The sequence below is a fragment of the Tupaia chinensis genome, unplaced genomic scaffold, assembly GCF_000334495.1.
Source record: "Tupaia chinensis unplaced genomic scaffold, TupChi_1.0 Scaffold143651_1, whole genome shotgun sequence".
NCBI lineage: Eukaryota > Metazoa > Chordata > Mammalia > Scandentia > Tupaiidae > Tupaia > Tupaia belangeri.
The window spans coordinates 1,694,532-1,704,766 of record NW_006203500.1 but is presented as its reverse complement, the minus strand read 5'-3'; the positions used below and the strand labels follow the sequence as shown (position 1 = coordinate 1,704,766).

Genomic DNA, 10,235 nt, shown 5'->3' with positions numbered 1-10,235 from the left:
ACTTGGGTCTCAAGCGCCCATTGGCGGTTCATCACGCCCCTGACCTAGCACTGTCAGGCCCCCAGCCAAGACCGCATGGCTTCAACGCACAGGGCACTGCGCTACCGCTGTGCCATGGCGGTGGGCCGAGGGTCGACCCGTGCATGTGCCTGACAGAAGTTTCAGCAGCTGGTGTGGGTCTCTGCAAGAACACCCCAGGAGATCCAGAGCGTGCGAGTGGTCTGTGCTGAGATGCTGACCCAGCACGGGAGACGTGCACGCAGGCGCACCCTGCCTTGTGTATCAGGAGGTTCGGAACTTTCCCTGGCACGGAAGAGCCACTTTCACCGCTCATCCAAGACCGACTCACGTGTGGATCCAGCGCCCTCGCGGTCACATGAACGGCCCAGACACCGTCAGGAACGCCCGCTGCTGCCCGTCAGGCCTGACCCCATGCCCTGGGTCTCCGGGAGGAACTACAGCACGCTGGGGGCACCCGTTCACTGTCCCAGGGCACCCAGTGGCAGCCCGTCCCCACACAGCAGGAACCTGGGGTGGCAGGCGGTCTCTAGGCAGTTACCTTTCTTCTCAGGGGGGTTGAAGAAGTCAGCTGGGAGGGACACTGAGGACGCCAGCTCCCTTGGGAACTCCTGGCGGATGTCCTCGAGCCGCGGCACCCTGGCTCCCGTGAAGTTCATCTTGTCAAAGATGTCGACAGCAAGAACTAGGGGGACAGGCCTCTCAGTCACAGCTGATCTCCAGAGCACTCTGGAACCCTTACCGTTTGGAAAATGACCATGACCGCCATCCTGACGCTGACCACACCCTTAGATCAGAACCCGTGCCTTCCTTTCTGTGCCCTTAAACATGCCGGGGCACACAGCAGAGCACAGAGGGCGATGTGGAAAACAGGGTGTCCACCCAGCCATTTAATGGAGCACCCCAGAATCCTCTGGCTCAGGTGAGATCCGTGAGCAGGTGCAGCCCCCGCCATGTGGACATGTCATTGCCCCAGAGCCCTCCAATGGCAGAGACAGGGTCAGAGTCATGAAGCCTAGAAAGGCACCTGCGGGGGTCCCACAGTGGGGGCTCGGGCCCCTCTCCCTGTGCCCTGCGGGGGTCCCACAGCGGGGGCTCGGGCCCCTCTCCCTGTGCCCTGCGGGGGCAGAGCCTGAGCAGACGCGGGGGCTCGGGCCCCTCTCCCTGTGCCCTGCAGGGGCAGAGCCTGAGCAGACACTAAGACAGAGTGTGCGTGGGGCTCGATCCGGCGGCTCCCTGGTGCTTGCCAGCCTGAGCTGCTAGTGCCTCTCAGGTGAGACTGCACCCATGAGGGGCCTGATGACAGAGGCCGGGGGTCACCTGGGTAAGCTGGGGCCTCCTGGAGCCATCTGCCCAACCCCACACTCCCCTTTGTGACGAGTGCCCCTCAAGCCACCTGCAGACGCCAGGGCTGGGCTGTGCCCGACGCTGGGCAGTAGGTGGGGCGGGTGCCCTGGGCTATGACTCCCACAGGTCCCTGGCGCTCACGGTGGTATGCTGGGGCGCCGTGACTACCAGCTCCAGGCTCAGGGAGGGCCTGTGTTCCTGCCACCACCCAGGGCTTGGCCAGAGTGGGATCTCTGCACCTCCCTCCTCCACGTCTGCACCCATGCAGTGAGCTCGGATGCCCCTCCCCGAATACACGGGCAGGACCCTCAACACCACCCCCCCGTCTCACACCCGGGAACCCCAGCAGCACTGGGAGCATCTTCTGTGCCAGCACGGGCCCCAGCACAGGGTGACATGTATGTCGTGGCTCATGTCTTCCTCACTCCCCAGACACGGCAGTGGAGGCCGTGGCACTCTGACCTCACCTGCCCGGCCCTGAGCCTGTCCACTCCTGAGGCCCCCGTGGACCACGCTGGGCGCGTGCCCGCCTGGCACATCCTCCAGGGTGCCCCGCTGCTCGCCTCACCCGCACCCCTGGCACTGCCCCACTGTGCACCATACCCATGTTGGCGGTGACGACCACAAATGGCCGCAGGTATGTCCTCCTCACGTTGCGGGCCACGTTGCTCAAGTAGGCCTCGAAGCGCCTCAGCAGCTGCGCCGCACCGCCCTCGCTCCGCTGGATCTGCTCCCATGCGGGCCTGGTGGCCGGGGCGAGGAGGGCGCTGCCCGTGTGGGCCACATCCTGGTCGGACAGACAGGACCGTCTCGCTCCTGCAGGCCCCCTGGCCAGGGCCGTGGGGGAAACCCGCTCTCAAACGCTTCAGCTCTCTGGGATGTGCTAAGCTGGGACCTGGGAGGGGAGGTGGCACAGTGCCACACCCACAGCCAGAGGCCTGGCCAGTGGAAGGCCAGCTGGGGCCCACCATGTTCACCCCGAGTGCCAACGAGGACATGTACAGAGACATTCCGCTTATATCAGAACCCCCGGGCCCTCGGCAGAGCAGCAGGTGGTGAGGACTCTGTGGCCCTTAGGGTTTATGTCAACGGGCAGGGGTGTGCAGAGGTGGGTAAAGACCACACGGGGCTCAGGGCCACAACCCAAGACAGAAACCAGGAGGGCAAACTGTGGTTTGCAAAAATCAGACCTGTAGACCCAACTCCCAGGCCGGGACTGAACCGGAGTAAGGAGATCTCGCCTAGCTGAGTCTGAGTGGACGGGGAGGGCCAGGGGGCCTGAGAGGACGGGCAATCCCTGGGCCCAGCATGGACGGGGAGGCCCTGCCACTGTGTGCAAATGGGGAGGCCTGGAGGTGTGCTGTGGGGCTTTGTGACATCTTTTTATTTTAACTTTGTGACATCTTTAAGAACCAGCTTACACATGTCAGGAAGACAAGTCTTCTCACCCTTTTTCTCTTTTTTAAAGACAGCGTCTCCCTGTTCTGATCCTGCCGCCCCACCCTCTTGGCGACTGGGCTTACAGACACGCCACGTGCCAGCCTTGAGGTTGCATGGGAACCAGCCTGGGCCTCTCATGTGGTCCCAGCCTGCAGGGCACGGCGTTTCAGCAGCACACGCCACCCTGGCTCGGGCCTTGTCCCCCAGGTAAACAGCGCTTACGGCCAATGCAGAACGGGGTCTCTGCAGGAGACAGGCATGCAAAGCAGGGCCCGAGTCCTGGGTCGCAGTGGAGACAGGCTCGTCGCTCGACCCGAGCCTTCCAGCTGTGGCCTGGGCACACCTCCGAGCTCCAGACCCTGGCTTCCGTGGTGGGATGGACAGCTGGGCTGGCTCAGGGAACATGCCTGGGGCACTGCCTGGCACGGACCCTGCAGGCCACAGCTGTTAGGTCACTGCCGTCGCCATGGTTACCTCCTGCACGCTCCTTGTCAAAGGCCCCTCCTGCTCCCAGTCAGGTCATCCCACCCTGAACTGGCCAGGCTCATGGTTGCAAAGTGAAGCATTGTCCCGAGGAAATGGGGCTGACGCGCTTGCGAGCGCAGGTCACCCAGGCCCAGCTGGAGGGTTCCTACCTCGTGGAAGTCGGCGTCCCGTGTGGCCGCCAGCTCAAAGCCCTGCTGCTGGCTCTCGTGCTGCAGGATGTGGGCCAGCAACTGGTAGGCCGTCCGCACGTCGTTGCCGAAAAGCAAGCTGGTGTGCTGTGTGGCATTGCGGAGCGCCTTCACCAGCCGCAGCGACCTGTCGCCGTCCATCCGAGTCTCGTTGCGGCTAAGCTTCTCGTTCTGCAACAGGGAAGCAACTCACTGTGTGCAAACCTGCTCCGGCCGCCTTCGGGCCTTCACACACTCAGGACTGCGCTCTGCTAGAAGTTTCCTTGTCAGAAAGGAACGAGAATTCCCAGGGCCCAAAGTGGACTTCGGCTGACAGCTGTGACATGCAGATGGGGCCTGGTAGCTGAAGAGCACGTGGGAAAAGACACCAAATGGAAAAGGAAGAAAATGACACGCGCAGCAATGGACAAGGCCAGAGGTAGATGGAGGGGCTGGCAGTGGCATGGCAGTTAAGGCACTGGACTCCCGCGTGGCTAACTATGGTTCAAGTCTCAGATCTGGCGGCTTAAAAATCACGCCAGGTGCAGGTGTGTGCATGTCCAAAGTCCCAAGAGGAGAATAGAGAGAAGGGATTGTGGCATGGCCATCCCCTGGGTGGTGACTTCTTACTTTCCCTCTGTCTCTCTTTCTTTCTGGCAAGTGCATGCACCCTAAGGCAAAAACATTAAAAAAACAAACAAAAACACAAACTTATATGTTTCACTGTGCATACTGGATTGTCGGACTTTTCCAACAACCCAATATATTGTGAACATTAAAAAAAAAAAGTAGATGGAGTTGAGGCGGGGGCCCACATCTTCAGAACCAGAGACGCTGAGCTGGGTCCTGCAGGGAGAAGAGCAGTAGGTATGGGGACCCAGCTCCCGGGTCAGAGGGACAGGCGGCACCAGGCCTCTGAGCAGCAGGGCCAGTACCACACAGCTCTGGCTGCTGCAATGCTGCCCTGCCCGACACACACACACAGCCGCAGGTACCAGCCTACCGTGACTTTGAGGTCCAGAAAGGCGCCGGTGGTGCAGTTGAAGAGCTCGGGGGGCAGCCAGCCCTTCTCCCCACTGCAGTGTCGGACTGCGTTGCCTGGGAACCGAGAACGGGCATGTGAAGCCCGACACCGACTTGGAGGTCAACACTGCTTCCCTGTAATCCCCAACTCGTCCTTAAAGCCCAAGCACTGAGTGAAGGTGAGACCCCTAGGGCCTGGACTGTGCAACCTTATTGGACTCCCCGGGCCCCCCAGGCAGAGCCAGCCATGACCTCATCTTACAGGGCACTGTGTAGTGCAGTTGCCCAAGGCCCCAGGCAGAGAGCGGCAGGCTGGGGAGTGGGCCAGCCCCCGGGTGGGCTCACCATGCCACACGTCTCTGTTCTCATGACACTCTTCACTGCTAAGAACGTCCTCACCCCAACACTGCCTAAAGACACTTCTTTTCCTTCACCACCCGGTGTGGTGTGATCCCACCATAATTCCTTTCCCACATTTCTGCATCCTGTTGGAATTCTGGGCAATGGCACTTACCCACGGATCCCTTGGGGCACGGCACTGCGGCCGGCTGCCCGAACTTGGTCTGTGGCCACCAGATGCCGGCCTCGAATGCTCTGGGGCACCCGCTGTAGATCACTGGAGAGAGAAGGAACAGGCCGCACGGCTCAGCACGGCCGGGCCCGCAGAATGCACCGCCGTTCCCCCTGCAGGAGGCCCTGTCCTGCCGAGAACCATCCCGGCTCCTTCCCACCCAGTGGCACGAGAACCAGCAGGAGGGGTGGCCCAGGCTCTGACTACGACCCTCGTGAAGCGGTTTCTAGACAGTCAAGGGAACAGTTAGGACACGAGGCTGCCAAGGCCTCGCCAAGCCCCAGACATGAGCACACATGCACACACGTGCACACGCCAGCCTGGGACTCGTCCCTGTGGTGTCACCTGCAGGGCCCACGGGCAGCACAGACCTTCGCAGCCGAGTGTGGTGACCTCGGCAAAGGGGTTGTCACAGCGGTTGCACTGGCGGCCGATGACGCCTGGCTTGCAGGCGCACTGCCCGGTGTCCGCGTCACAAGCGCGGCTGTGGGAGCCGTGGGGGAAGCAGTCGCAGGGCAGACAGGCGTCCTGGGCCGGGGGCTTGTAGTGATTTTCCTGTAAAGGCCGGAGGCAGTCGTGTGACTCGGCCCACGTCCAGGAGGACACTTCCTGAGCTACGTGTGCCTCTGGAGGGCTGCCCTCCTGACTCTCAGGCCTCCCCTCGGCCTCTGCCCACGTTCCTGCCCGGGCAGCTGCTCCCTGGGGCCCAGCGATCCAGACAGGACGTGCTCCCCCAGAGAGCAGCCCTCTCTCCCACGTTCCTCAGAGATGCCTACGGGCGGCCTGACACTTGTCCTAAAGGGACCAGAGTGGCCTGCTAGCCTTGCAGGTCACTCGGCCGCCTGAGGTCCAGGTGGCCCTTCTGGGGAAGGGCACGGGCTGTGATCTGGGCACTCATGGGCCAACACGACGGCTGTCCCTCCTGGCAGGGGTCTCTGCAGAGGGATCCCGGCTATGTGTTAGACAGTGGAGAGTGGGGGCCTGGAGGGTCCGATGGCTCAGACCAGAGGCCAGAGCGGGAGGCCATGTGGCCCTACAGCCCTCACGGCACTCAGTGGACACAGATATACAAAGGGGCAGGCCTGGGCGGGACATGGTGGGTACACCTGGGCCTGTGTGGGGCCCCGGGCTCATGAACCTGTTGGAGGGGGCACCCTTTTTTATTTTTATTTTACTTTTTTGGAGAGGTTTTCGCTATAGGGCATGTGCACTCGCCAGACAGAGAGAGACAGAGAGACAGAAAGCGAGAAATCACCCCCCCAGGGGGGATGGTCACGCCGCAATCCCTTCTCCTCCATTCTCCTCTTGGGATCTTGGGCACGTACGCACATGCGCCTGGCGTGAGTTTAAGCCACCAGGTCCAGGACGTGAACCGCGGTCAACTACGTGCGAGTCCAGCGACATAGCCATTACGCTAACTGCTGGTCCCCCCCACCCCTCTTTTTTGACCCATCTCTTGCTCATGGAAAAACATATAAAAACATAAACTATAAACAAATAAACTATAATAAAACTTAACCTAAAAACACATTGTACATAAATGTGTGTGCGAGGACGTGCACAGCTGCTGTGTGCCGGGGTGTGTGTGTGAATGTGCGCAGGCCACTGTGTGTGCCGGGGTGTGTGTGTGCCAGGGTATGTGTGTGTGAGAATGTGCAGGGTGCCGGGGTGTGTGTGTGCGGGGGTGTGTGTGTGCCGGGGTGTGTGTGTGAATGTGCAGGCCACTGTGTGTGCTGGGGGTGTGTGTGTGACTGTGCATAGGCCACTGTGTGTGCCGGGGTGTGTGTGTGCCGGGGTGTGTGAGAACACATGAAGCAGCTGCATGTGGGTGCATGTGCGGCCCACGCAGGCATGCACGGCCCTTCCCGCGTGGCCTGAGGCTGCGAGCGCTGCCTGCCCACCCGCCCACCTTGCACTGGCACTGGCCGTTGGTCTTATTGCAGTCGGGGTCGAAGCCTTTGCCCACAGCACAGTGGCAGGGCCCGCAGACGGGGTTCCCCCACCAGCCTTTGGGACATGGAAGGTCGATTCTGTCAGGAAGATAAGGAGAAAGGGTTTAGTGGGTGCTTTCCAGAATGAGAGGAGGCCACTGCAAGCCCAGGGGTGCAGACAGCCGACCTGCCTCCCTGCACGGAGCCTCAGTCTCCCCACTGCCTCCTGACCACTCCTCCCCCAGGGTCTCTGGAATTCTGCCCCAACCCGGCCCCGGGGGCTTTAGACCCCTGGGCCGATCACTGGCCCCTGTCACATGGACATTCAATGCAAACCACCTTCCATGGCAGTGACCTGCCCTCCCGTCAGCGCCGTGTGAACCTGAGCTAGACTAGACACAGCACATGTAAGCTGAGCCAGACCGCACTGCCTCCCTGTCCCCCATTGGAGGCCAGCAGATGCTGACGTCAAGCCGCATCGTGGAGCCGCCCTCCAAGGTTCTGCTAGCGTGCCTCCCGCACACCCTGTTCCTGCCAAGGACTGCGCCTCCTGTAGATGCCCCCCACAAGCAGTCCTTTGAGTTCCTCAAAATGCTGCCACCCTGTTTACCATCCTGGCGAATGGTACAGCCAGCCAGGCACCAACCCCATGGATTCACTAGCTTCCTGGCGTGCGATTACTGAATATTAGCCATGAGCAAACCGGGGACATGGCACACATAGCCCAGAGGTCCTGAGCCCCGGGAGTGCAGTCTGGGGCTTATGGATGTTTCCAGCAAGGGAACCCAGAACCTTGAAGCACCCCATTTTCTCCCCTCTCCTCAGCCCTGGTGTGTGTCTGCGACACCAGGCCTCAAAGATGCCATCCACTGCTGTACTGGTCCTGGCCTCCCACCCCACCTGCTCCTGTGCACGCCAGAGGCAGTCGGGAAGGCCTATGCCCAGGGTCACCACTCTCCTGCCAGGTCCCCACGGCCTCTACAGAGCTGGGCCTGCAGGACAGTCCCCACCCCGGCCTCTGCCCACCCAGTTCAGGACGTGCCTGGGCCAGCACGTCTGCTCAGCCCGCACGACCAGCCACCCTGTCGCTCCTCTCCAGTGCTGCCCTGACAGTTCTGCCCCTAGAACTGCCTCCCCCTCCACCGCCCCAGCTCCCACCTCCCCTGCACTCCCAGGCACAGCCTTAAGCTCTCTTAGATCAGGCCTCACTGACGCCCCACAGTCACCGCTCACCAACAGTGGTGGTACCCTCTCGCCCCATCCGAGCCCAGGGCGTGGGCTGCTCCTCACTCACCGGCTAGGATCACACACCCTGGGCTCGGGTGACAGAGCAAAGCAAGGCGTCTCCACCACGGGTGGGGGGCTGGCACCTGCGTAGTCCTAAGAGGAGGGTGGCACAGCCTAGGTGACAAGCCACGACCATGCTGACCCAAAGGGGCCTGCGTTTTGGCTTGCAAAGACCTAGGCAGCTCCACTTTGGAGAAAGTAGCTTAGCGAGGACGCTGCACACCTGTGCCTGTCCCTGCAGTCCCCGTGCTCCTGTCCACACCTAGGAGCCCAGCGGCACCTGCTGCCCATCCCACTGACCCAGGATTTACACCCTGCAGACATGGCTGCCACCCCGCCAACGACAGCCACACCCGCCTCCTACACCGCCGCGCCTGGGCCCTTGGGCACAGCAGGGTCCAGACGGGAGAGCTGCTGCATTTCTGGGGCAGAGACACAGCCCAGTGGGATTTGAGATGCCCAACTCGACTCTCACTCGTTTCACGCCAAATGTATACACAAACTTACAAGACCCTTGTTACCCAGAACTCCACGAACTTTCATCACAAGAACAGAGAGGACAGGAGCGGGAGGCGGCCGGGCAGCCCTTACTTGTTCTCGCAGTACTGTCCGTAGTGGCCGGGTCCGCACGCGCACGTGTAGCCCCGGGGGGCGCCGGGGGAGCGCACACAGGCCGCCACGTGTTCGCACGGGTTCAGGTGACACACGTCCACGCACTTTCTTCCAAAGTACCCTGCGGGGACAGGGCAGCGTCACCTCTACCCGGAATCACGTCCCTCTCCCTCGTGTTTTGGAATCTCCAGGGTCTCTTGCTTCCCAAAGACCTGACCGTCCCACACTCAGTGGGGGGAGGCGGCTAGCTTCTCTAGTCATGGGAAACAGCCTCGGGTCGGACTCGGACGCACGGAGAGGAGGGCGTTCTCAGCCCACCCCAGGGGGTGTCCAGGCAGCGGCCGTGGACACGATGGCATGGGGAACTTCAGTGCCCCCGCTCTAAGGCGAGTGCTGGAGCGTACCCCGGCTGGCTCGCTGGTGCCCGCACCCCACCCCACCACTTGCTGTAGTTTAACTGCCAGAGGAGCACCCTGGCCGCTGCAGGCAGGAAGAGGCCCACCTTTGTCGCAGGTGCAGGAGTAGCCATCCCAGGTGTCGCGGCAAAGGCTGTGCTGAGGGCAGGGGTTGGTGGCGCACGGGTCCTCTGTGCCACAGCCGTCCTTCACCCTGACCTTGAGGGCGTCCTTCATGCTCAGGGTGGCGACGTTGGTGGGCGTCTCCCCCATCCTCACGCCCTGTGTAAACGAAGGGCAGCTAGACTCAGCCCTGGAGCGCTGAGCTGAGGAGCCCCGAGAGGTGCAGGGGTGAGGGGGCCCTGTGTCCTCGCTGGTCCAGCGGGGCTGTTTCCTAAGGAGCGTCTCGTTTATCTGCAGAGCTGGGGCTGGCAGGGTGGCTGCTGGGGCAGAGGAGCAGAGCGCTGGGCAGGGGCGGGAACAGGCCTCACTGCCCCCACCTGGTGACACCCGCGGGAGACTGGCCACCAGGAACGAAGTAGGCACGTGAGTGGTGTCCCAGCATGTCCACGGATAGTGACGCAGGAGAAGGCAGCCGGGGACGTGGGCACGTGGCTGTGTGAGGGTGAGAGGGGGCAGCTGCCGGAGCCAGCAGAGGGCAGGGAAGGCCTGCACTGGCCCAGGGGCCAGAGCACCGTGGAGAGGAGGGCAGGACCTCAGCTGCCAGCCACGTGGCCTGGGTGTGGGGGGAGACAGCTGAGAGGGCTGTTTCTGTGAGCAGGGGGCTGGGAACGGAGCTACTTGGTCTAGGGGAAAAGCTGGGGACCCTTGGGTGCATGTGCAGAGTGGGCCCAGGCGGGGGGTGGGGGGCAGGGTCAGGATGCTGCAGGTAGAGCAGCAGGCACTAGCCGCGGCTCGCAGTGGGGGGAGACCCCGGGGCCGGGGGGGACCACGGGCG

At 62.3% G+C, this 10,235-nt stretch overlaps 1 protein-coding gene across 1 annotated transcript in view; it reads right to left on the bottom strand.

The window, feature by feature from the left end:
* CELSR1 (cadherin EGF LAG seven-pass G-type receptor 1) overlaps window positions 1-10,235 on the bottom strand; it is a gene marked incomplete at its 5' end in the record, with an annotated part of 155,990 nt that overhangs the window by 33,267 nt on the left and 112,488 nt on the right. The window contains 9 exon segments of the mRNA XM_006164654.3: window positions 560-703; window positions 1,969-2,152; window positions 3,441-3,650; window positions 4,462-4,556; window positions 4,996-5,097; window positions 5,424-5,607; window positions 6,962-7,082; window positions 8,862-9,003; window positions 9,385-9,559. Coding sequence (XP_006164716.1) covers window positions 560-703; window positions 1,969-2,152; window positions 3,441-3,650; window positions 4,462-4,556; window positions 4,996-5,097; window positions 5,424-5,607; window positions 6,962-7,082; window positions 8,862-9,003; window positions 9,385-9,559 — 1,357 coding nt within the window.